Here is a 20,268-nt window from a genome sequence, read left to right as displayed (position 1 = left end):
TGCGGTGCCAACGCCAAAAATTTGACCAACAGACGGGGAAGGGAGGTCAATCATGCTGACCCATAACATTCCAAGGGCTTTACTTACAACGACAAGATTCCTGCCAAAGATGACTGTCTATAGTACTGATCCTGTCATGTCGATGGGGATCATTATCAACGCCGCACCATTGACGCATCCCGAACGCCTTCTTAGGTGCTGGTAGGAGTAGGGCAGACAGCACCATTTCCAAACAACACCCAGTATACTCTTAAGGCACCCGCATCCACTCTCTGCTGTGGCTCGTGTAGCAAGGGCTACGGCGATCTGTTCGCATCTTAGCTTCATCTCTTATAACTCCCAAGGATAGCACCTCAAAGCGAGGGTAATGAATACACGACTAGGTACGTCCTTTAAATGATCGCAATCTTCATACACTCGTGAGAACGAGGCCGTGAACGTATATAAGAACATGGAGCCACGACACCTTTGTGCTAACCACCGCGCCCATAGATCATATCGCGCATGTTCCCAACGCTGCTCCTCGCAGGCACCGTCTTCATCGTAGTGCTGTTACGCACGCTATGGAGGTACCTCACATCACCCACCCGATATCTACCAGGTCCATCTCGAGGGCGCCATCTTCTCGTGGGGGCTTACAATGAATTATGGGCATACAAGGCAAGCAGCACTTCTTCCTCTTCGCATCTTATTTGTATCATCCCGCTCACCGATAGGCATAGCGTGGACCCACCATCTGCATGGACAAGTGGTTCGAGCGCTATGGGAGCGTCCTCAAGTTTCCGGCCACCCTCGGCGTGAGCTCACTTCAGGCTGTTTTACGCGCAGCGACGGTAGATGGGCGCTGACGATGTGATAGACAGATCGCATCATGACGATCGACCCCAAGGCGCTCGGCCACATCCTCGCGCACGATGAGGTATACCAGAAGCCGGCGGGATCGCGGTTCAATCTGGCGCAGACAATTGGGCCTGGGCTACCGGTCACAGAGGGTGCGCACCATCGCCTGCAGGTAAGGTCTCCGATTTCAACCAAGGAGGCCCACTCTGACCCCTCGTCTAGCGCAGGATTATGGTATACACGTCGGCGTCAGTAATGCGAGTATCTATTCACAGTGACTGCAGAATGCTGCCTTCGGCTCGGGGAGCATCAGCAGGGTCACCGGTGTCATCGTAGAGAAGTCCGTGAAGGTGCGGCTCATACGCTCGCTTTTGTGGTAGATTTATGACCTAACGACTCCCGTAGCTCTGCGAAGAGTGGAAGAAGGAGATCAAGCAGTCTGATGGTGTAGCGCGTATCAACGTCATGCACGGTCTGTCAAATGCTACGCTAGACGCGATGGGCAAAGCCGGTGCGCACCAACTCGATTGGGGGGGGGGGGCTTCGATACGCACAGTGCACTCAACCATAGCGCATTCAGGTTTTGGCTACGACATCGATGCGCTCGACGCCCAGCACGGCAACCTGAACGAACTACTCGTCGCCTTCAATACCTTATTCGACGTGCAACACGCATCCAGGGCGAAGCTGTTGCTACAGAGCTGGATTCCTGTCCTTCGACTTCTGGTACGCTGTTTGTCCCGCAGTGCCAGTTCCTACTGCTAACGACATTATACAGCCCTCTGGCCGCAAGAAAGCCCTCGATGAAGCGCAGGGAACTTTAGACGCAATCGGTTCTCAGCTCCTCGGTCGTGCGAAGTCCGCCACAGAGCAGGAGCAAGGTGCGGGAAGCGACGCTGCTCGAGACATATTCTCCAATATTCTGCGCACAAATGCAAGGATGAAGGAGGTGGACCGGCGGATGACGGATGAAGATATACGCGCCCGTGAGGTTTCCACTTCACGGGGTACCACTTGATGTTGAAAACTTTACCAGAGGTGGCTGCCTTCCTGGCGGGTGGCTACGAGACGACCAGGTGAGCGTTCGGATGGCTTAGATGTTCCTCGACGGCACTAACTATTGCATCGATCAGCACGGCGATGACCTGGGCGCTCTTTCAACTGTCTCGTTCGCCAGAAATGCAGAAGCGCCTGCGCGACGAGCTGCGCTCGCTGCAAACCGACGAGCCCACGATGGACGACCTGAACTCGCTCCCTTTCCTAGACAACTTCGTCAAAGAGGTCTTCCGGTACTACCCGTCTTTCACCTGGTCGGCGCGGGAAGCTTTGCAGGACGATGTGATACCACTGCAAGATCCTTTCGTCGATAGGCGAGGACGGGTTTGTCATGAGCTTAGGTGCGCAGTGTTTATCCAAAATGCGAGAATCATCAACCTGAATGCACTTCGAACAGAGTACGAAAAGGACAACACTTCCTCGTCCCATACCATTCGGCGAACAGGAGCAAAGCTATTTGGGGCGAGGATGCATATCAATTCAAGTAAGTACCGACTCCTTCGCCATCGATTGTGGTGTCGCTCTTACGGAGAATCGCTTGTGTAGGCCCGACCGATGGGATTACCTCCCCGACACCGTCAAGTCTATGCCTGGGATTTGGGGAAACACCCTCGCGTTCTCCGCTGGCGCGCATGCCTGCATTGGGTTCCGCTTCGCTGTTGTTGAGTGCGTGTCCTGAGTTTCTTACCCTTTTTTTCTCATAATTCCATTGCGTCGTCTCCATACGCTTATAATTCCCCCCATCGGCGACCCTTTATGAACTGACGGTACAACCACAGAATGAAGTCCCTCCTCTTCTTCCTCGTCAGGCACTTCGAGTTCGAGTTGGCGGTGCCAGTGGACGATGTGCGAATCCAGGTGTCTTTGGTGCAGCGTCCGGCGCTCAGAAGTGAACCACATGTGGCCTCGCAGCTGCCAATGCTCGTGCGTGTCGCAGCCTAGGCGAAGTACAGTATGTACGATGGGACTCTATGCGTAGTTCTTCTCCTGAAATCAGAGTCTCTTATCGAGGTCCGACACAGGCACTCTTTGTATGCTCTGTCACTCCGAATCTGTAGGCCTTTCCTATTCCGATGTAGTCCGAGTCTGTACCCTACAGCAAGCTGCTGATCAACTGTGCTGACAACGAACAAGTCGCCCAAACGTAAATGCCCTATTTCTCCTTGATCGGCTCGGAATAGACGGGTTAGTAGCAAATCTCTTCGCGACACGTCGCTCGGGAAGCCGTTGAAGGCCCTTCATCTCGGTTGAAGTTCGCGCGATTGTTCACTGCCTTCCCCAAGCGGAAGGCCTTGAATGCCCGGAGAATGCCGCAAGAGTCGAACTGCGCCACAAAAGCAGGTTCCCTCCCCCCAACCGCCTGCGGTCGCGCCCTGGTCGTCGCGTCTCCGTGATGTCGCACCATCTCTTTTTGTTGTCGCCGTCCGATACGCCGCTCTATAGTCGGATGATCAAGCAGACGAAGCCCGCAGCGAGCGTATCGTCACCCCTGTCGGCGAATTTGCCATCTTGGTCGACTTCTGCGTTCGCGGGCACGCTCACTGCGTTGTCGGGCGCGTCGGGCGCGGCGCACCACACGTCCGGCGGGGGCATGCGCATGGGCGGCGGGCAGGACCCGCACGTCATCCAGATGATCGCGAACGCGAGCCTGGACGTGGTGGAGGACGTGATGCGCAAGGAGGGCGCGATGTACTTGAAGTCGGTAGACAAATTCAACGAGTGGACGGTGTCTGCCTTTATCACGCCTGGGAGTAAGCGCGGCTCGTCGCCTGGGTCTGGAGTGCGCCACTGACTGCGCTGGCAGATATGAAATTCATCTTACTGCACGAAGGAAAGAACGACGATGGGATAAGAGCGTTCTTCACAGAGATCTGGGAGTTGTATGTGAAGGTAAGGACACATATTCAGGCTCAGTAACCAGGCTAATTGTTGTATGCAGACGATGTTGAATCCTTTCCATACGGCGCACACGCCTATTCGGAGCACAGTATTTGATGCGAGAGTGCAAGCCAGCGCAAAGAAATGGTTGTGATGGGCTTCCCGATTCGTCGAAGCAGGCAATCGACGGAATGACAGTCGGACTGGGTCGAGGGCTTCTTGTCATGACATAGCGCGTCCCCCTGCTGTGTTCTTTGAGGCGTATGTAGCACCAGAATGCAATGGACAAAGGGAAAGCAGAGAAGAGCCACCCATTGGTTGCTCTGCGCGTGACACACGTGTCGTGAGCGTTACGTGACTGTCTGTGCCTTATCTAGGCGACGGAGCGCAGCTCTTTCTTTGGGAGTGGGCACACGCGGTTCCAGATCCGGCTTGTTTGGTCGTGTTGATCTCCCCCAAGGGCCTTGTCGTCGCATTGTAAATCTATCTCGTCCTGCGTTTCGTCAACCTGCGCCCTGAAAATATTCATACGGCCTCCTGAGGTGAACATCCACGAGGCCTTGCTTTGAAACGGAATTTATCATTCAGGCCGAATATATTATGCTGTAATTGGCGTTTAATCGGTTGGCTGGAACGGAAAAGACAGGTATCAAAGCAAGGAAATGTTCCTTCCTTGTTTCCGCTTGAAATGCGCTACTTTTCATAATTTTTGGTGCAAAACTGAGGAAGGAGTTAGGTAGGCAATATTGTAATCGAAACGGTCAACTAGTGACCACAACAGTGATGCCATCACTAATTAGTGACCCTCTACCTTGGCCCAAATGTCGACGTTCAATCCGACTCGACCAGCGCCCTCGCACATGCTTCATTGGTTCTTATACTCACTTTCCAGTCTATACTGCGCTATTCCCCGACTTGAATTGCCCCAAAAACAGCTGACACGGCGCCATGAAGCTGCCAGCGCCGTTCCGGTATGCTGCCTTCAGAGCCGCTATAGAGTTGTCGGGCGACATCATAAGCACCACGAAAACTGACCCTGATGATAGCAAGACCTTTGAGAATGTCGGGAGTGACTATACGATGGACCGAGCGGAGTCTGCGGATGTTTACTCTTCGAAGTCATACCTAATAGTGTCCTCATTGGCATGGGCCCGATATTCCCGTAAGTAGCCGGGGAGAGGTTTCCATAATCAGGAATACTATAGAATGTATGTTTGGGAACATATTGTTCTCACAAACTGAAGTCATCTGAGTCCTACGTCGCTCGCTAAAGGGGGAAGTATGCGGCGACATCGAACATGTGTCGTTTGGCGGGGGCGTCAACACGACCAAACAAGCCGGATCTGGAACCGCGTGTGCCCACTCCCACTTTCTTCTCAACATCGACTGTCTGGTTTGTCGAAGGGTGTTGTGGCTTTCTTCCCCGCTTCTTTTCTCCTCTATATAACTTTCTCTTCTCCAACTCGGCCTGAAATCGCTGTCCCGAGCCTCTAAGATCCGCACCAGTTCTCTGTGCAAAGCACAGCCAGCTCGTCTGACCGCCCGCGTCTCAGCCGCTTTCTTGCTCTTTTCAGTGCGTATGCCACTTCCCCGGCGATGAGCACAACGCTTATATAGGCCCCAGCTGTACCCGCCGCCCGAAGCTCTCCCAGCCCAGTTGACCCCCCGCCCTGTTCAATAATAAACTCATCATCTTAATCGACATCTGCTCTTTCTTTCCAGTTAAAGACTCCCAGCCATGACTACCGCTCAGTCGAACCCCCGCGCCAACCTTCTCTCTGGCCTCCGCACAGGCGGCGTCCGCGCCTCGTCTCTCCAGATGCCCCACTCGGCCGCCCCGACTGCGGACCATTTCAACATCCATCGTTACGCCGGCCAGCAGCCCAGTTACTACGAGGAAGAGGAGGACGAGGTGCCGGACATGCACGGCCAGACGCTCTACGTGCAGCAGGACCCGTACCGGTCCCACGCAATGACGGCTGCCGTTGATGGCCCGAACTTCGGTCGCCAGCAGCAGCATCAGCAGGCGTCGCGCCCCCTCAACCCGCACAGCGCTACGTTCAACCCATCGTTCAACTATGCCGCGCAGCAGCAGGCTCAAGCCCAGGCGCAGGCCCAGAAGCTGAAGCAACAGCAGCAGCAACAGCTCGAGGCACAGCGTCAGCAGCAACAGTTCCAGATGCAGCTCGCGCAGCTAGAGCTCATCAAGCTTCAGGTATGTGGCCATAGTACGCCACACACTCGCGCGGTCTCTCATTCTCCTCAGGGTCTCTACAACCAGAACGTCCAGCTCGAGCTGCTTGCGCAGCAGCTCCAGAGCCAGCAGCTCCAGCAGGCTCAGCAGCAGGCCCAGGGCAGACGCGTTAGCAACGGGTTCATTCCTCCTGCGTCCGCCGCGCCGCACGCTGGCGCCTTCGACATCCGTGCCGCTACTCTCAGCGCCCAGATGCGCCGCAACGGACAGGCCGAGCAGCTCGGCATGGGAGCCCCCATGACCGCGAGTCTGAATGGCAGGTTCGGCAGCCGCTCTGCGAGCATGCAGCACCCCGTGCCGGTGTCGAACTTCGACGCCGCGAACACAAGCACGGACTCGTACAACTCGACCACCGTTATTAGCGGAGGCACGCCCCTCGGCGCTGCGTCTCCTCCCCCGTCCAAGTCCGACAGCGCTTCGTCCTGGCGTCGTGGCGGCAACAACAACTCCGTCCTGAGCGGGAACAACCGCTCCGTGACGTCGCCGCCGATCAAGATCACGCCCCCGCGCGAGTCGTCGCCCTCGCAGCCCTCCGCGGGCCCCAGGTCGCGCCCGAAGCCGCTCCAGTTCAACCCGATCGCGCAGCAGCCCATGGGTGCGGTCGCTGTCAATGACGGCCTGGACGGCGACGACGACAGCTCTTCGACGGGCTCTTCCAAGTCTCTCTCCCCCACGACGCCCGCATCCAACTCCTCGAACGACATTCCGATCATGCCTCTCTCGCCGCGCGAGGAGGCTACGCGGAAGCTCTTCGAGGGGCTTGGTATCGGGCGCCCGTCGTCCGCGAATGCGCAGGCCAAGCAGGATGCGCACGTCGTCGAGGCGCCGGCGGCGACTCACCACCGGTTGGTGAGCACGCCAGTGAGGCAGCCCCGCGGGCCGCCTTCGGGGGCGGAGGAGCTGGGCCCGAAGAACTTTGCGACGAGGATTCGCCGCAAGGCCATCGGCGGCCTCGGTGCGCTCATGGGTGCGCGTGAGCGCCGCGAGGTCGTGGAGGCGTACTAGTTCTGAAGGCGCCCTGGTACCACATACCGCACCATAATACGCCTCGATACCGAGTGTTGCGAGAATCTGATCTTCGATAATGACGGACTGCTGTTACGATGACCTGAATATTTATTGACGAGGCTGCGCGGAGCGTTGTATCTGTGCGGAGCGTTCTGTCTGGTGGATGGGGAGGAGGGTATGTTGACCCGTGGAGGGTAGTACCTAGCATGTCGTTCGAGTTGTATCAATGCTGGGGCTAGATATATAGGTGACGACGCGCAATCGGTCGTGCCCGAAGATATGCTGTCGATGTTCTGTGCCTTGTTGTAAACAGTCTACCACATTCTTTCGATACATATCTTTTGTTTCGGTTCTGTGGGGCGGCTGCCTGAGGGCATGCACTTGGACTGTCAGGAATTCGCCGATTCGATGGTTGTAGGATCAGTGTGTAGGGTATAATGTAGGCACAATTTCAATTGCGATAATGGGTCACCGTGGCTTGTATCTTTGTCAATGTCGGGGGTATGCAAAGCATGAGGCCTGAGGGTGCACAATGGTCTGGCCAGAATGGGAAAGGACATTGTTCACCCAAAGAGGACAATGCGTAGCGTGACCAGCTGATCTGTCACGCGTGACAGGTCCAGCCAGCCCGTGTCGTGCTTGGCCACTGCCTGCCACTGACTTTGCGTGGCTCTCTCGGTGGCTTCCTCAGAGAGTATACATGTCAAGCCCTAGCCGCGTACTATTTTTGTTGATGCTCAGGTATGCAACAATGGAGACGGGCGAGCAAGTTGACTTGGAATGGAACAATAGCGGTCACAGTTGATCCCGATCATTGATGCGCGGACCCATTGTTCCCCGGATCAGGTTGCCGCAAACCAACATTGTCCGCTGGCCATGCCGCAGGTATATAAGCCTGTGTTGGTGGCTGGTGCCTCCCATCCTCCCCCGGATTCATCAGTCGCCCCGCTCCGAGTAGTCTTTGCTGTGCAAAGCTCTCTTCTCTTCTCTCCGTTCTCGTTTCCTTCACGTCGCCTCACGACTAGCTCATCTGTTGCTCTTATTATTCTCTTCATTTCTTGACATTTTACGAAGGTGTGTTGACAGTGGCTGAGTGAACGCTACGAATACTGACCGTCGTCCCCCAGTTATCATGGCTGCTGTTGTCGATGCTCCCTACGCTTTCCTCTCCCAGCCCCCGCCTTCTAAGAAGCGCGCTGGGCCGGCTATCCCCCTCCCCTCGCTCCCTCTTGGAGCCAACAACGAGAACGAGCGTCCCCGTCTCCGCCGTGCTGCACCTGCTCTCACCGGGATCAACGTCTGGGCCGCTCAAGTCCAGCCTGGTTCCCCCGCTCCGCGCACTCCTGGCACGCCCTACACCCCCACCAGCCCTGGGCGTCGTTCCTCTACCTCCCGTCGTAGCTCCCTCTCCCGGCGCCGCTCCACCTCCCGCTCGATCACCCACCGCGCTGCCCCCGCCGGCTCCTTCCTCAACCTCGTCGACACCCCCGCCACAGGCAGCTACAAGACGCCCGAGTTCGATCTTACCGCGCTCGGCTACGACACCGTGTTCGTGAGCCTGCCCAAGACGCCGCTCACACCCGCGCACCTCGCGTGCCCGACGCAGATGCCCCCGCCGCCGCCGTCCCCCGCGGGCAAGCGCGTGCGCCGCTTCCCGTCCTTCGGCATCCTGCGCCGCGGCCGCGGCCGCGAGCCCAAGGTCCCCGCGTCGCCCACGGTGGCGTCCTCGCGCACGCACACGAAGAAGTCGGGCAGCGCGAGCAAGCCGCGCCCGCCCCCGCTCAACAACGACCTCCTGCTCGCGCAGTTCCTCGACGGCGGGCGGCTCGACCAGCACGCGACCCGCGCCATGAACCGCGCCGCGGAGGGCGGGCCCGTCGGCGCTGTCCACCGCGACGCGCAGGGTGTGATGTGGGTTGACGCCGCGGAGCCGCTTGAGTACGCGCCGCTGCTGGGCTCGCCTGCTTCCTCTGAGGGCAGCTGGGTCGCCTTCATGCCCTACGAGCGCCGCGAGAGCGTCTCCAGCGCAGGTTCCTCGACCGCTGATGTCGGCGCCGTCGTACGCCCCGCCGAGATGTGCGCAATCCCCGCGATGCGCATTGTCCGCCGCGCTGGTGGTGAGGCGCGAGACCGCCGTCGCCGTCGCCCGGCCCCGCTCATGCTGTCTTCCCCTCCTGGGATTGCGGCGCAGAAGGTCCCGGTGCAGGTCTCGCCTGCTCGTCGCACTGGCTTCTCCGACTCTTTTGCCCCGGAGCTGTGAGCGCACCTTTGCCACACTATAAGCATCTTTGGGGTCCTCGCACACTCTACCACACGAAAACGACAACACGCACACCCATGCCACGCACGACTACCCGTATGCCCGGCGACATCTATCCACCAGCCAACCATCGCCGCTCATTGAGTCCCTCCGCGCGATACCCGCTGCACCCCACCCCATGCATTCCGTCCGCGACGATATGCTTCTATGTCTCCCTCTCCTGGACATTGCTATGGTTTTCCCGGACTTCTCTCATGTCCTTCTATCCACCTGGACTTCTCACGTCTTCATGCTCATGTCCTCTCTTCGCTCGCGCCCCACTGGCTTGCCAGCGGCCGGCTCCCGATGCCCAAAATGTAGATACCAGCTCTTCGACTTTCTTGTTTACATACGTCTCCCTTGCTTCCTCGTCCGCGTTGTCGGCTACCCAGGCTATCCTGCTGTCTGTACCCTATACCTGTACCTCTGTATACCCTGCTCGTCCATAGTTGTCTGTTGTATACCTTAGTGGTCCTAATAAAGCGGGTCTGCGACCTGCTAATATACTTTTCCTGAGCTATCTTCTCCTTCCTCGCGTTTGTGACTGAGGTGGTTGGGCGGCGAGCTCAAGCTCGAGAAGGACTGGGATTTTCAGCTCTGCGCTTTCCAGCAGCTTGCTGGAAAACCTATCTTGTTCAAACGAGGGGCACGGTTGAGCGCAGTGAAAGGGACGCTGGTCGAAACGCATCTACTTACGGAAGCGAGTTCAAACTTAAGTGAAGCCCTCGAGGACTTTTCAATGGCAATAAACGGGTATTAGAGTAAGCAAGACTGGTAGCACGACGTACAACACAGAATAAAATACAGAATGCATATGGTCCGATCCATGAAGCCCTTGCTTGAATGCAAGGGCCAGAGCTCCCAACCCATGCAATTCCTCCAAACCTCTATCGAACATCTAAGGCGCCCACCCAATTATGCCTTTACCGCCCGGTCTAGCTCCTTTATGAGGAGATCGTTGACTGCCTTGGTGTTGTCCAGATATACTGGAGGATAGTCAGCGCCGATGAACGAAGATGGCAAACGGGGACACTTACCATGGTGTCCGGCCCTTGCCACGACGTACATGCGGCCCTGGCCATTGCCCGCCTGCCTTAGGCGCTCGACGGACTCCTCCCCGCCGCGCGGGTCCATCCAGTCGTGCTCGCCGTAGATGAAGGTGACGGGGATCTTGAGCGCAGATATCCGGTCGACGAGCGGCATGCGCGCGTGTGCGCCAGGTGCGAGGATGTGCGATATGCAGTACTCGCCGGACCCCTTGGCGAGCGTGATGTTGAGGATGTAGTCGTGCATCTCGCGCGTCTCCTCCTCCGTGAGGCCGGTGAAGCGGCGCGACGAGTACTGCCCGACGAGCATCGGCGCCCACACGCCCAGCGAGCGCACGACCTGGAAGGGGCTCCAGCCCTGCTCCCAGAGGTAGGAGAACACCTTGCGCTGCTTGGACTGCGACTTCTTGACCTGTTGCTGCTCGGCCTGGATCTCCTGGATCTTCGCCTTCGTCGCGGCCTGCACGGGCCCGTCGCCCGCGGGCTCGACGTCCGTCACCTCGCGCGAGGGGTCGCCCTCTGGCCCGCGCGGCACGCCCGCGGGGCTGATCAGGATGAGCTTGTTCACGCGCTCCGGATACTTGAGGGCGTAGACGACAGAGAAGTAGGCGCCGAGGGAGTGCCCGATGAGCGTCATCTTCTCGAGCCCCATCTTCGCGCGCCAGTCCTCGAGCGAGTCGACGAAGAAGCTTTCGGACTCAGCGACGCGGCCGGCGACGTCGGTGCGCTTCGCCTTGACGGTGAAGGGCACGCGCGCGGAGCGGCCCATGCCTAGCCAGTCGAGGGCATATGCGGCGCTCTGTCGTCGGGCGACCCAGTCCGCTAGTGCGGGGAAGTTCTTGTAGAAGAAACCGAGGCCGGCGCCGTAGCCGTGCAGCATGATCGCTGGTGGGGGTGCATCGTCTGAGGGGGTGGTAGATTGGATGGCAAGGGTGTTTAGGTAGTGGTGCGGCTTAGACAAGTCGACCCGCTCGCGGTGCGCGGTGACAGGTAATGACGGATCGGCGGGCTTCGAGGGGTCGGAGGTGTAGAAGGGCAGGCGCCGCAGTAGCCGCTCCTCTGATATTGCGCTGTTCTTCTCCCCCGTTGACCACCAACTCTTCAACGACTCAGTGAAGGCGGAGGGTATGGGTGGCGCGGTGGGGAGCGTCGAGGTAGACGCGATCGAGGCGGCTGCGTTGTGCATTCGGGGCCGGAGAAGCAGCGACAGGGTGAAAGGAATGCGCAGATATGAGCGCAAGGTGGGCTCGTGATGATGGTCAGGTTCAAGTTATATCGACAGCCAGCAGACGGCGAGACAAGTTGGAGGCAGTCAGCAAGTGCCGAACAAGCACGCGGCAAGACGGCCGGAGGGTGACGTACGGCACGGATCCCGACCCGTTTGGGAGAACGGGCATAAAGACATCTTACAGGCCCCAAAGTGGCCGCGTACGCTGCAGTCAAACGGTGCAATTGCGCTGTGAGGGAACATACATTGAGACGAGAGCATGGAGACACACTCTGCGTTGAAGTCGAAAATCAATCTGAATGACTTCCTTTTTGAGCGATTAGGTCAGCGAGGGAGCGCGTCTGCACGTCTTGTCCTGAGCGTTCACGATGTACAACGGCATTGGACTGACGACTCCCCGCGGAAGGTTAGTTGAACACCGTAATGCGGATGTCAACAACTGACGGATTTGCAGCGGTACAAATGGCTACGTTCAGCGCAATTTGTCGGTCTTGCGCTCGTACCAGACTGGCCAGGATAGGGCAAATTCCTGGGACGCTCCGCCTCCAAAGCATCGCGAACCGGACCAGGGTATCTTGGATCATGAGCGCAAGCGCCAGGTCGAAGTCAAGTGTCTAGAACTCCAACTGAAGCTAGAGGATGAAGAGTGCGTGCAGCCTTTCGACTCGTCAGCTTTGACATTGACATACATGCAGAGTTCCCGAGGATGACATCGAGGCCCAAGTATCAGCCCTCCGTGAGAGGTTGCTGGCAGACCTGGCCGCTCTCGCACCGAACGCAAAGTCTTTGAAGCCCTCCGACACTCACGCCATAGCAGCCGCCAAAAAGTCCGAACTCGACCGCATGGCGCGTGCCCTCGGCACACGCAGCGACTACGTTGAGGGCGCCGCCTTCGACCGCGAGAAGCAGGAGGAAGAAAAGCTCAAGCGCATCCAGGAGCGCGAGGAACGCGACAAGAAACGCGACGAGGAGCGCGCGCGTATGCAGGCGCAGAAGGAGAAGTGGGAGGCCGAGCGCAAGGAGCGCGACCGTCTCCGCCGTCGGGAGGAAGATCGTCTGCGCAAGCTGAGAGAAGAAGGCCGTGGGGCGCCGCCTCGCAGAGACCGCGATATGCCCCCGCCGCGCCCGCCTCCGAGGGCGTATTCCCCGGAAGCGGGATCGAGGCGCAGGCGGTCGCCCTCGTCTTCGCGTTCCCCCTCTCGTTCACGGTCTCCGCCTCGCCGCCGTATGCGTCGGTCGGTATCGCCGCCGGCGCGTCGCTCGCCTCCCCCTCGCGCCAGGGCCAGGCCGTCCATCTCGCCTCCTCCGCGCTCTCGTCGCGGCCGGTCGCCCTCGTCCTCCCGTTCCCGTTCGCCGCCCCCGCGCCGTGGTGGACGTGACGTCTCGATGTCTCCGCCGCCTCGTAAGGGTCGTCGTGATTCGCCGTCGCCTCCGCCGCGCAAGGGTCGTCGCGACTCCATGTCCGTCTCGCCTCCTCCACGCCGGCGCTTCAGCAGTCGATCTCCTCGTCGTGACAGTCGTTCTCCTCCGCCTCCGCGCGGTGGACGTATCAGTCGCTCTCCCCCTCCGCGGAGAGTGCGCGACAGCCGGTCGCCGCCCCCTCGCCGGGCCCGCGACAGTCGTTCGCCTCCGCCGCGTGGCGCTCGCTCTCCTTCACTCCGCGGTCCTCGCTCTCCGCCACCCCGTGGTCCTCGCGATAGTCGCTCTCCGCCGCCCCGTGGCACTCGCGACAGTCGCTCCCCGCCGCCGCGTCGCGCTCGGCGCTCCCCCTCGACTGGCAGCAGCCGCAGCCGGTCGGTGGGCAAGGGTAGGAGGGCGCGCTCGGCGTCGACAGGGTCTTCGATGAGCGTCAGCACGAGCTCGAGCAAGAACTGAGGAGAAACGTTTCCGAACAAATCCGTACTTCACAAAACAAACGTGGCTATAGTTAACGGAAAACATGATAGCTTCGATGGGCGAAAGTGCGCTCGGGATCAAAGATACTCAGCTCTTCACCATATAGCAGTACAGAATATATCATACGGTCTTTCGTGCCTGTCATTCCTTGTTAATGAGTGACACCTTGATATTCCCTGAATCAGCCTCTGTCTTTGCGCTTCAAGTCGTCGACCATAGCGTGTTGCGCTCTGCACAACAAACCTTGAGCAACCCTTACCATAGATAGATACTTCAACTTCAAAACATCGTCCTCAAAAGCAGGTGCAATGATGATACAATTTCCTCACTCAAAGCTTCGCCGTCAACCCCGCCTTCTCCAACAGCGCCTTCTCCTTCCGCTTGCTCTCCTGCTGCTTATGCAACAGCCCCGGCGCGCGCTTCAACTCATTGCGCCCGACCTGCTGCATGTGGACCTCGTCGGGCCCGTCGGCGAAGCGGAGCGTGCGCAGCTGCGCGTAGGTCTGCGCGAGCTGCTGGTCCTGCGAGATGCCCTCGGCGCCGAAGGCCTGCATGGCGCGGTCGACGACGGTGCAGGCCATCTTGGGGATGGTGAACTGGGGGGAGAGGGTGTTAGTGTCGAGTAGCGGATGAACAGCGTCTACACGCCCACCTTCGCGATAGCGATCTCCTTCATGGCGCCCTTCGCCCGGTGCTTGTCGATCTTGAGCGCGGCGGACAGAACAAGGAGCCGCCCAGAGTCGATGTCGGCGCGCGAGCGGGCGATTTCTTGGAGGATGGAGCCTGTGGGTTCGGCATCAGCAATGAGAGCAAAAAGAGGTTCTGGTGCAAATGACAGCGAGAATGAATAGACACTGACCGTGCTCGTGCAAGTATTTGCCAAAGGTCTTCTTCGCGGGGTCAGTGACGCGCAGGATCATGAGGTCCAGCGCGGCTTGCGCGGCGCCTATTGAGCGCATGCAGTGGTGGATGCGGCCAGGGCTGCACGAAGGTTATTACACTACACCGCCCATAGAAACTGTCTAACTCACCCAAGGCGGCCTTGGATGATCTACACAACCGTCAGCCTCCATCCCTACGTTGACACGATGAGCGCCTACCTCGAAGCCCCTTCCCCACCCAAGGATGAGGTTGCTCAACGGCACGCGGACGTTCTCGTAGATGACCTCGCAGTGCCCCTCTGGCGCGTCGTCGTACCCAAAGACCTTCATCGGGCGGATAACTTTGACGCCCGGGGTGTCGACGGGGACGATGACGATGCTCTGCTGCTTGTAGGCGCTCGCATTGTTGGGGTCGGACTTGCCGAGGACGAGGTGGAGTTTGGTGCGCGGGTCGCCAGCGCCGGAGATCCACCTGGGAAGATTGATTGGGTGAAAAGGGCTAGACACAGGAAAGTACTGACCATTTGTGCCCGTTGATGACAATCTCGTTACCCTCCTGGCGGATGGAGGTGCGAATGTTTGTGGCATCGGAGGAGGCAACTGCGCCACATAAGTACAAGTTTACCAACGAAGAGCAATGATATATACCATGCTTCTCAGTCATAGAGAATGCTGACCGAATTTCGCCGTTCAACAACGGCAAAAGCCATTTCTTCTGCTGCTCGGGTGAGCCGTAGCGGCCAAGCACCTCTATATCACGAGTTCAGCGGAGGTTGCTCGACCGGTTCGGTTGAAGCACATACCCATATTTCCGGTGTCAGGAGCAGAGCAGTTCAGCGCCTCCGACGCAATTTGGCCAAAGCGACCAAGGATTTCCGCCATGACGGCGTACTGCGAAGACCGTCAAGATGTATTACGACTGAATATGTGGGTGAAAAGCTTACCTCCAAGTTTGTGAGCGGTACACCGAATTGCGGGTAGTGAGCCTTGCTGAGGAAGAGGTTCCATAGGCCGAGCTTCTTCGCTTTGACCTTGAGCTCTTCGGTAATGGGGATACCACTCTTCCAGCGGAGAGTGGGGTCGTCGGGCAGCTGCGCCTGCGCAACGCGTACGGCGGGACTGATCTCTTCCTGCGCGTCAATAGAGGGTAAGCGTATGTCCCACCCAGCGAGAAGGTTACACGCACCTCACAGAACTTGATGAGCTTCCCCAGAGTCTCCTTTGCGAAGGGGGAGAACTTATCCTCGACCTAGTACACGGTCAGATGCTGGGGATGTACAGATGCGAAACCGCGACTTACCAGCGCCCAGGACGCCTCGGACGTGTACTCGACTACGGGGTGCTTCGACATGATGGGCAGAAGAGAGTGAGGAGAGCCCAAGTCCGCGTCGTTAAAAGAGAACAAGATGCGCGCCCGGTTATGCCTGAACCGGAGTCCGTGGTCACTTGCGCGAACATGATGCGGGGTAAAAGCCTCCGGTCTAGATGACCGGTCCGAGCTCCGAGGGTGCAGGCAAGTTCCCACGGGCTAGCGTGCGAAAGCGCACGGACCAGCGACGCCACATGCTGCCTCGTTGAAAAAAAGGTGATCGGCACCGCTTGCACACCACAGTCAGCACCTTGCTCCCAACACCCACCAACCACCCATCGGGTCGCAGCAACCACAGCAGTCGCATCTGCTCCCCATTCCCACCACACCAACCACCCCACGCACCCAACACACATCAGCAATGGCCAAGTCCTTGCGTTCGAAGGTCAAGCGCTCCTTCCGCAACAAGAAGCGGGAAGACAGCGTCTACGCGGCCACCGAGGCTGCACGGCTAGAGCGGCTCAACGCCAAGCTACGAAACACAATAGCGACCGACGCAGACGGCGATGTCGCGATCGCAGACGAAGAAGACAGGAGGAAAGATGATATACCAGGTTGGTCCTGGCTCGCTACCTTCGGGCTGCTAGACGCAGAGGACGTGTCTATCGACACAATCTCCGACCTTCCATCTGACCCCGAGCATCTGTGGAAGCGGCGCGGTGGCCGCGTCTACCTTGCCGGAGAGGAGGATGAGTCAGACAAGGAGAACTTCGGTTTTGGCGGCGATCTCTGATTTTGTTCATTCATTCCCATGTTTTGAACAAGATCACTGACACCGCTCTCTTTCCTAGCCGATGGCACGCCCGGGGGTGACGACGGCGAGAGGATAGCAGGAGGAGGCGAGGGCGACGACGCAGGTTCGCATAACGTGCTATGCGCACATCCAAACACGCGTTTATCACGTTCCCTCCCAGGCGCAGATGGCTCTATGGATGTCGATGGCGCACCCAAGCAAACTACAGCGTCGAAACGCGTGTCGACCCATGGTCCCCGAGGCTCGCGCCGGGAGGAGTGGCGGTTATCGAAGGGCATGCCTGCGCGCCCGAAGTCGAAGGGTCTCAACCGGCAAGGAGGAATAGCAGCACGGGTTCGTCCGGGACGTCCCAAGAGGAGAAGATGAAGCGCATTGCATTGCATTGTCTGTTGTATCATGTACTATACCCTACTTTATCATCGCACTGGTGTGCACCTCACCATCGGGACAATTCATAGATTGCATCCTGGGATTCATATTTGTGTGATTTGAGCGTTTCGTTCAGGAAGTGATTCTACCTGAAAGGTGACAGCATGGAGACGTTCCTCGTCGAGGACGTTCATGACTGGATGACTGCATTCCTTTGAGTCAAGCTGTCGGTCCGACTCTGAAGTCACGAGGGGGCACGGGCGCTTACGCGCTCGACGCCGAGCACTACTTATTCCCAACCTTCTTGGCTTACTGACACCCATCCCTATCCCCCAGGTTTCTACCATGAAGCTCGCTGTAGTGGGGGGCGGCCCCTCCGCATTCTACGTCGCTTCGCGTACGTTGCAGCTTCTCCCCAAGCAGGTCGCGCCCAACCTCCGGATCCACCTTTACGATCGCCTCTGGGCACCCCACGGTCTCGTCCGCTACGGCGTCGCGCCAGACCACCCAGAAGTTAAAGTGAGCATACGAACTTCGAGTGTATATGCCCATGTCAACTGAACCGCCAGTAGAACTGCGTGCACAAGTTCGACGAGGCGGCGAGTGACCCGCGCCTGAAGTTCTTTGGGAACGTCAACATCAGCGCGTCGCGAGAGGACCCGCTGCCGTTCCCTCACGCCGTGAACCTGCCCATTACCTCCCTGTTTGAGAACTACTCGCATTTGCTATTTTCCTCCGGCGCCCCCATCCCCCGCGCGCACGATGCGCTGCCGACCTCGTCGCCGCACGTCCTACCCGCACTGTCGCTCGTGCACTGGTACACTGCGCACCCTAGCCGCCCGCAAGTACCTGACCTCAGCAAGATTGAGCATGTCAGCATTATTGGGAACGGGAACGTTGCGATGGATATCGCGCGCATGCTACTGTCGCCCCTCGAACACCTCTATCCCTACGACATTCCACTACCCGTACTCGACGCCCTCAGCAAATCCGCGGTGAAGCACGTCAGCATCATTGGTCGGAGGGGACCCCTGGAGGCGGCGTGCACGGCGAAGGAGCTGAGGGAGCTGCTGACGCTTCCCAATGCGTCAATGCGCCCGATAGACCCAGAGATGTTCGACACAGCGGTGAAGCCGACGAGACAGCAAGCAAGGATCATGCAGCTCATGCAGAAGGGGTCAGCGCAGTCCTACGGCACGACACCCCGTACTTGGTCCTTCGATTTCTTCCGGCAACCCGCGGGACTCAACGAGGCGCCCAACACTCGCCCCGACCTCCTGCTCGAGCACACGCGCGTGGATCCCGCTACGGGGCGCGCTGCCCCAACCGGCGAGCGCAGCGCCCTCCCCACCGACCTCATCGTCACCTCCCTCGGCTTCCGCGCAGAGGCGCCCCCACGCATCGCCGGCGGCGCGCTCGACGCAGTCAAACAGCTCGGGCACCTCGACACGCTTCCCGGTGGCCGCGTGCGCGGCCTCAAGAGCGTATACGCGAGCGGCTGGGCTGCAAACGGCGCGCGCGGCGTGCTCGCGAGCACGATGATGGACGCGTACGCGGTCGCGGCGACGCTCGTGGGCGACTACAACGCGGCGCGGGGCACGGCTCAGCCGACGGGCGAGCCCGCGGACGCGGAGTCGACGTCGGTTGCAGGGACGCCGGATGCGCCCGTGAGTGTGAAGGAGGGTTCGGCGCCGGAGTCGGTAATGTCGACGGGGACGCCGCCGATGGAGGTGATGAATGCGTTTGCGGAGGGGGAGGGGCCGCCAGGGGAGATTGTGGAGGCGGAGAGAGAGGGGAGGGTTCTCGGGTATGAGGCGTGGCGGCTCATTGATGAGGAGGAGAGGCGACGAGGGAAAGCACTCGGGCCGGATAGGGAGAAGGAGAGGGAGCGCATGAGCTGGGAGGAGGTACAGGAATTCCTGTCGCAGCGAAGGTAGAAGACGAACATCGCGTACGGGGCGTCGCATATCAGAATTCCGGCGGCGTAGAGATCGTATAGCTGTAACGAGCACGGTTTGGAGGAAATTCAGGTCGGCAGGATCGTTGAGGTTGTGAAGTCCAGGGAGCTTGTACGTCCGTCCAATGATTCTACCGTGAGGGGTCCATGACGATGACTTCTTTCCGTGCATCGAGCTATTTCAGTGCGCCTACGCTCGCGTATGACAGGCAGTCGAGAGGGGGGAATGAGGCTGTATGTCCGCTAGGATGGTGTTGTTAGTGTGGATAGCGGTTCGCATGATGAGGATGCAGGTCATGATAGGTACAAGATGGGTACAAGAGTTTGAATGATGCGATGCGACGCAACGTTTGCAGCCACCTTTGGCAAGCGCTGCATGCGGATGACACGCAATGGGACCAGTGCGCAGGAAGATTGGGCATATGCATTGAGGCTTGCTGCATTGTCTGGATGCATATGATGTACACTATGAGGAACAAGTGACGTTATGTCCTCTTACTGAAAGACGAAGGCATTAATTATCGAGACCACTGCTGACACCGTCGTTAGCACGCGCTCCAACCGCGGTCTCAGGCTTCGTTATAACTCACCAAGTGCTCCTTGCCTGAGGCGGAGTAAAGCGTCAACCGAGCTGGCATCGTGGTCCACTTGTATTTGCTGAATATTATTGCAATCGCCGCCACCATGGCACCCACCCGCTTGCGAACAGGAGGGGGTTGGTAGCGTATCTCAGCGAGGTGCCGAGGGGAGAAGCGTTGAACTGCCTGCTCGATATCTATTCTGAACTGGATTGCATCTGACGTTGCCGCTTGTAGATTGCTACGTGCGCTGGCGAGTAGGGGCGGGAGTTCGGCAAGCGCGCGGTCTTTTCTGCTTTCTAGCAAGGTGGAGCCTACCAGTTCTTGCCGGTAGCGGTTGATGAGAGATCGAATGCCTGGGGGGTCGGAGAAAAAGGCGACAATCTCGCGCTCGAGATCGAAGAGACTGTCCGCAAGGGTCGACCCGCTTGATATGACCTCGTCTAGATGATCAATTACTGAGCGATGATGCGCGGTCAAGTCAGCGAGGGGGAATTTAAGTGCCTCCTGCTCCGATGATATTATGGCGTCGCGAATTCCCAAGTACGCGCTGTGGAGGGCACCCCACATCTCGGTGATATGGTCAAGATAGACGGCGACTGGCCACATTGCGGCCTGAACAGATCTAGCCATCTGTCCCTCGGGATCCAATTCGTTCGGCAGGACATCGAAGGCGCGCGAAAAGGGGGCGCATACATCGCGTGTGAGCACGAAGAGTTTTTCTCCATGGCGATACTCCGGTGGCAGCTGCGTAGCATGTGTGAGCACGGCGTGCATAATGAACTGAGGCGGCGTGCCTGTGTAGACATGAATATATGGTTGTTCATCTTGAAGGTCTAAGTTCTGCAACCGTGA

At 58.6% G+C, this 20,268-nt stretch overlaps 14 protein-coding genes across 14 annotated transcripts; 10 read left to right on the top strand and 4 right to left on the bottom strand.

Moving 5' to 3' along the window:
• Positions 1 to 842: 842 nt before the first annotated feature.
• On the top strand, positions 843 to 3,016 carry SCHCODRAFT_02623949 (cytochrome P450). Its single transcript, XM_003038171.2, has 11 exons — positions 843 to 1,012; positions 1,063 to 1,074; positions 1,125 to 1,190; positions 1,246 to 1,351; positions 1,421 to 1,566; positions 1,619 to 1,826; positions 1,877 to 1,916; positions 1,974 to 2,237; positions 2,294 to 2,380; positions 2,443 to 2,562; positions 2,676 to 3,016. Exons 1-11 carry the CDS (start codon positions 872 to 874, stop codon positions 2,836 to 2,838), a joined length of 1,353 nt encoding a protein of 450 aa, XP_003038217.2. The 5' UTR covers positions 843 to 871; the 3' UTR covers positions 2,839 to 3,016.
• On the top strand, positions 2,985 to 4,111 carry SCHCODRAFT_02576922 (transport protein particle complex subunit). Its single transcript, XM_003038170.2, has 3 exons — positions 2,985 to 3,647; positions 3,701 to 3,786; positions 3,836 to 4,111. The coding sequence occupies exons 1-3, from the start codon at positions 3,290 to 3,292 to the stop codon at positions 3,926 to 3,928; spliced, it is 537 nt and encodes a 178-aa protein (XP_003038216.2). The 5' UTR covers positions 2,985 to 3,289; the 3' UTR covers positions 3,929 to 4,111.
• Positions 4,112 to 4,598: 487 nt separating this feature from the next.
• On the top strand, positions 4,599 to 4,947 carry SCHCODRAFT_02623943 (uncharacterized protein; the record flags this gene model as incomplete). The annotated part of the gene is made up of 1 exon (XM_050345209.1): positions 4,599 to 4,947. A coding segment is annotated over exon 1 (218 nt), but the record flags the coding sequence as incomplete, so codon positions are not given.
• Positions 4,803 to 5,485, top strand: SCHCODRAFT_02270959 (uncharacterized protein). Its single transcript, XM_050342236.1, has 2 exons — positions 4,803 to 5,347; positions 5,399 to 5,485. Exon 1 carries the CDS (start codon positions 5,056 to 5,058, stop codon positions 5,266 to 5,268), a length of 213 nt encoding a protein of 70 aa, XP_050200709.1. The 5' UTR covers positions 4,803 to 5,055; the 3' UTR covers positions 5,269 to 5,347; positions 5,399 to 5,485.
• On the top strand, positions 5,125 to 7,517 carry SCHCODRAFT_02623941 (uncharacterized protein). Its single transcript, XM_003038169.2, has 3 exons — positions 5,125 to 5,347; positions 5,399 to 5,989; positions 6,041 to 7,517. Exons 2-3 carry the CDS (start codon positions 5,513 to 5,515, stop codon positions 7,031 to 7,033), a joined length of 1,470 nt encoding a protein of 489 aa, XP_003038215.1. The 5' UTR covers positions 5,125 to 5,347; positions 5,399 to 5,512; the 3' UTR covers positions 7,034 to 7,517.
• Positions 7,518 to 7,903: 386 nt separating this feature from the next.
• On the top strand, positions 7,904 to 9,385 carry SCHCODRAFT_01226739 (uncharacterized protein). The gene is made up of 2 exons (XM_050341283.1): positions 7,904 to 8,110; positions 8,164 to 9,385. The coding sequence occupies exon 2, from the start codon at positions 8,169 to 8,171 to the stop codon at positions 9,294 to 9,296; it is 1,128 nt and encodes a 375-aa protein (XP_050200708.1). The 5' UTR covers positions 7,904 to 8,110; positions 8,164 to 8,168; the 3' UTR covers positions 9,297 to 9,385.
• A 143-nt stretch (positions 9,386 to 9,528) lies between these two features.
• Positions 9,529 to 9,804, top strand: SCHCODRAFT_02500518 (uncharacterized protein; the record flags this gene model as incomplete). Its single annotated transcript, XM_050343100.1, has 1 exon — positions 9,529 to 9,804. One exon carries the CDS (start codon positions 9,529 to 9,531, stop codon positions 9,802 to 9,804), a length of 276 nt encoding a protein of 91 aa, XP_050200707.1.
• A 255-nt stretch (positions 9,805 to 10,059) lies between these two features.
• SCHCODRAFT_02623932 (alpha/beta-hydrolase) lies at positions 10,060 to 11,727 on the bottom strand. The gene is made up of 2 exons (XM_003036808.2): positions 10,373 to 11,727; positions 10,060 to 10,321 (listed from the first exon to the last, which is right to left on the bottom strand). Exons 1-2 carry the CDS (start codon positions 11,565 to 11,567, stop codon positions 10,251 to 10,253), a joined length of 1,266 nt encoding a protein of 421 aa, XP_003036854.1. The 5' UTR covers positions 11,568 to 11,727; the 3' UTR covers positions 10,060 to 10,250.
• Positions 11,728 to 11,977: 250 nt separating this feature from the next.
• SCHCODRAFT_02677926 (cwf21-domain-containing protein) lies at positions 11,978 to 12,988 on the top strand (the record flags this gene model as incomplete). The annotated part of the gene is made up of 4 exons (XM_003038168.2): positions 11,978 to 12,015; positions 12,064 to 12,255; positions 12,305 to 12,639; positions 12,675 to 12,988. 4 exons carry the CDS (start codon positions 11,978 to 11,980, stop codon positions 12,986 to 12,988), a joined length of 879 nt encoding a protein of 292 aa, XP_003038214.2.
• A 675-nt stretch (positions 12,989 to 13,663) lies between these two features.
• SCHCODRAFT_02623930 (acyl-CoA dehydrogenase NM domain-like protein) lies at positions 13,664 to 15,816 on the bottom strand. The gene is made up of 11 exons (XM_003036807.2): positions 15,687 to 15,816; positions 15,573 to 15,635; positions 15,331 to 15,516; positions 15,190 to 15,277; positions 15,035 to 15,136; positions 14,908 to 14,986; positions 14,606 to 14,858; positions 14,537 to 14,556; positions 14,365 to 14,486; positions 14,158 to 14,288; positions 13,664 to 14,101 (listed from the first exon to the last, which is right to left on the bottom strand). Exons 1-11 carry the CDS (start codon positions 15,735 to 15,737, stop codon positions 13,835 to 13,837), a joined length of 1,362 nt encoding a protein of 453 aa, XP_003036853.1. The 5' UTR covers positions 15,738 to 15,816; the 3' UTR covers positions 13,664 to 13,834.
• Positions 15,817 to 16,064: 248 nt separating this feature from the next.
• SCHCODRAFT_02623926 (uncharacterized protein) lies at positions 16,065 to 16,984 on the top strand. The gene is made up of 3 exons (XM_050345208.1): positions 16,065 to 16,309; positions 16,547 to 16,612; positions 16,670 to 16,984. The coding sequence occupies exons 1-3, from the start codon at positions 16,117 to 16,119 to the stop codon at positions 16,873 to 16,875; spliced, it is 465 nt and encodes a 154-aa protein (XP_050200706.1). The 5' UTR covers positions 16,065 to 16,116; the 3' UTR covers positions 16,876 to 16,984.
• A 179-nt stretch (positions 16,985 to 17,163) lies between these two features.
• Positions 17,164 to 19,195, top strand: SCHCODRAFT_02576903 (nucleotide-binding domain-containing protein). The gene is made up of 2 exons (XM_050343880.1): positions 17,164 to 17,397; positions 17,451 to 19,195. Exons 1-2 carry the CDS (start codon positions 17,224 to 17,226, stop codon positions 18,813 to 18,815), a joined length of 1,539 nt encoding a protein of 512 aa, XP_050200705.1. The 5' UTR covers positions 17,164 to 17,223; the 3' UTR covers positions 18,816 to 19,195.
• SCHCODRAFT_02270875 (uncharacterized protein) lies at positions 19,007 to 19,365 on the bottom strand. The gene has a single exon (XM_050342235.1). It carries the CDS (start codon positions 19,276 to 19,278, stop codon positions 19,093 to 19,095), a length of 186 nt encoding a protein of 61 aa, XP_050200704.1. The 5' UTR covers positions 19,279 to 19,365; the 3' UTR covers positions 19,007 to 19,092.
• Positions 19,240 to 20,257, bottom strand: SCHCODRAFT_02748052 (uncharacterized protein). Its single transcript, XM_050347211.1, has 3 exons — positions 20,211 to 20,257; positions 19,426 to 20,160; positions 19,240 to 19,368 (listed from the first exon to the last, which is right to left on the bottom strand). Exons 1-3 carry the CDS (start codon positions 20,238 to 20,240, stop codon positions 19,354 to 19,356), a joined length of 780 nt encoding a protein of 259 aa, XP_050200703.1. The 5' UTR covers positions 20,241 to 20,257; the 3' UTR covers positions 19,240 to 19,353.
• Positions 20,258 to 20,268: the final 11 nt, after the last annotated feature.

Source organism: Schizophyllum commune (genome assembly GCF_000143185.2).
Source record: "Schizophyllum commune H4-8 unplaced genomic scaffold SCHCOscaffold_5, whole genome shotgun sequence".
In the NCBI taxonomy this organism is placed as follows: domain Eukaryota; kingdom Fungi; phylum Basidiomycota; class Agaricomycetes; order Agaricales; family Schizophyllaceae; genus Schizophyllum; species Schizophyllum commune.
The sequence above is the reverse complement of the archived record's forward strand: the minus strand, read 5'-3'. Positions and strand labels throughout refer to the sequence as shown.

Excerpts from the sequence above, each read along its gene's own strand:
- SCHCODRAFT_02623949 (XM_003038171.2), top strand. The coding sequence starts at position 872 with ATGACGATCGACCCCAAGGCGCTCGGCCACATCCTCGCGCACGATGAG. Across the intron at positions 1,191-1,245 it reads TCGTAGAGAAGTCCGTGAAG|CTCTGCGAAGAGTGGAAGAA; the intron begins GTGCGGCTCATA and ends CGACTCCCGTAG. Across the intron at positions 1,352-1,420 it reads AGACGCGATGGGCAAAGCCG|GTTTTGGCTACGACATCGAT; the intron begins GTGCGCACCAAC and ends TAGCGCATTCAG.
- SCHCODRAFT_02576922 (XM_003038170.2), top strand. The coding sequence starts at position 3,290 with ATGTCGCACCATCTCTTTTTGTTGTCGCCGTCCGATACGCCGCTCTAT. Across the intron at positions 3,648-3,700 it reads TGCCTTTATCACGCCTGGGA|ATATGAAATTCATCTTACTG; the intron begins GTAAGCGCGGCT and ends CTGCGCTGGCAG. Across the intron at positions 3,787-3,835 it reads TCTGGGAGTTGTATGTGAAG|ACGATGTTGAATCCTTTCCA; the intron begins GTAAGGACACAT and ends TGTTGTATGCAG.
- SCHCODRAFT_02270959 (XM_050342236.1), top strand. The coding sequence starts at position 5,056 with ATGCGGCGACATCGAACATGTGTCGTTTGGCGGGGGCGTCAACACGAC.
- SCHCODRAFT_02623941 (XM_003038169.2), top strand. The coding sequence starts at position 5,513 with ATGACTACCGCTCAGTCGAACCCCCGCGCCAACCTTCTCTCTGGCCTC. Across the intron at positions 5,990-6,040 it reads TAGAGCTCATCAAGCTTCAG|GGTCTCTACAACCAGAACGT; the intron begins GTATGTGGCCAT and ends CATTCTCCTCAG.
- SCHCODRAFT_01226739 (XM_050341283.1), top strand. The coding sequence starts at position 8,169 with ATGGCTGCTGTTGTCGATGCTCCCTACGCTTTCCTCTCCCAGCCCCCG.
- SCHCODRAFT_02623932 (XM_003036808.2), bottom strand. The coding sequence starts at position 11,567 with ATGCACAACGCAGCCGCCTCGATCGCGTCTACCTCGACGCTCCCCACC. Across the intron at positions 10,322-10,372 it reads GGCAAGGGCCGGACACCATG|TATATCTGGACAACACCAAG; the intron begins GTAAGTGTCCCC and ends ACTATCCTCCAG.
- SCHCODRAFT_02623930 (XM_003036807.2), bottom strand. The coding sequence starts at position 15,737 with ATGTCGAAGCACCCCGTAGTCGAGTACACGTCCGAGGCGTCCTGGGCG. Across the intron at positions 15,517-15,572 it reads AGCTCATCAAGTTCTGTGAG|GAAGAGATCAGTCCCGCCGT; the intron begins GTGCGTGTAACC and ends ATTGACGCGCAG. Across the intron at positions 14,102-14,157 it reads AGGAGATCGCTATCGCGAAG|TTCACCATCCCCAAGATGGC; the intron begins GTGGGCGTGTAG and ends CTCTCCCCCCAG.
- SCHCODRAFT_02623926 (XM_050345208.1), top strand. The coding sequence starts at position 16,117 with ATGGCCAAGTCCTTGCGTTCGAAGGTCAAGCGCTCCTTCCGCAACAAG. Across the intron at positions 16,310-16,546 it reads GAGGAAAGATGATATACCAG|CCGATGGCACGCCCGGGGGT; the intron begins GTTGGTCCTGGC and ends TCTCTTTCCTAG. Across the intron at positions 16,613-16,669 it reads AGGCGAGGGCGACGACGCAG|GCGCAGATGGCTCTATGGAT; the intron begins GTTCGCATAACG and ends GTTCCCTCCCAG.
- SCHCODRAFT_02576903 (XM_050343880.1), top strand. The coding sequence starts at position 17,224 with ATGAAGCTCGCTGTAGTGGGGGGCGGCCCCTCCGCATTCTACGTCGCT. Across the intron at positions 17,398-17,450 it reads CAGACCACCCAGAAGTTAAA|AACTGCGTGCACAAGTTCGA; the intron begins GTGAGCATACGA and ends AACCGCCAGTAG.
- SCHCODRAFT_02270875 (XM_050342235.1), bottom strand. The coding sequence starts at position 19,278 with ATGCAGCAAGCCTCAATGCATATGCCCAATCTTCCTGCGCACTGGTCC.
- SCHCODRAFT_02748052 (XM_050347211.1), bottom strand. The coding sequence starts at position 20,240 with ATGAACAACCATATATTCATGTCTACACAG. Across the intron at positions 20,161-20,210 it reads ATATATTCATGTCTACACAG|CTGCCACCGGAGTATCGCCA; the intron begins GCACGCCGCCTC and ends CATGCTACGCAG.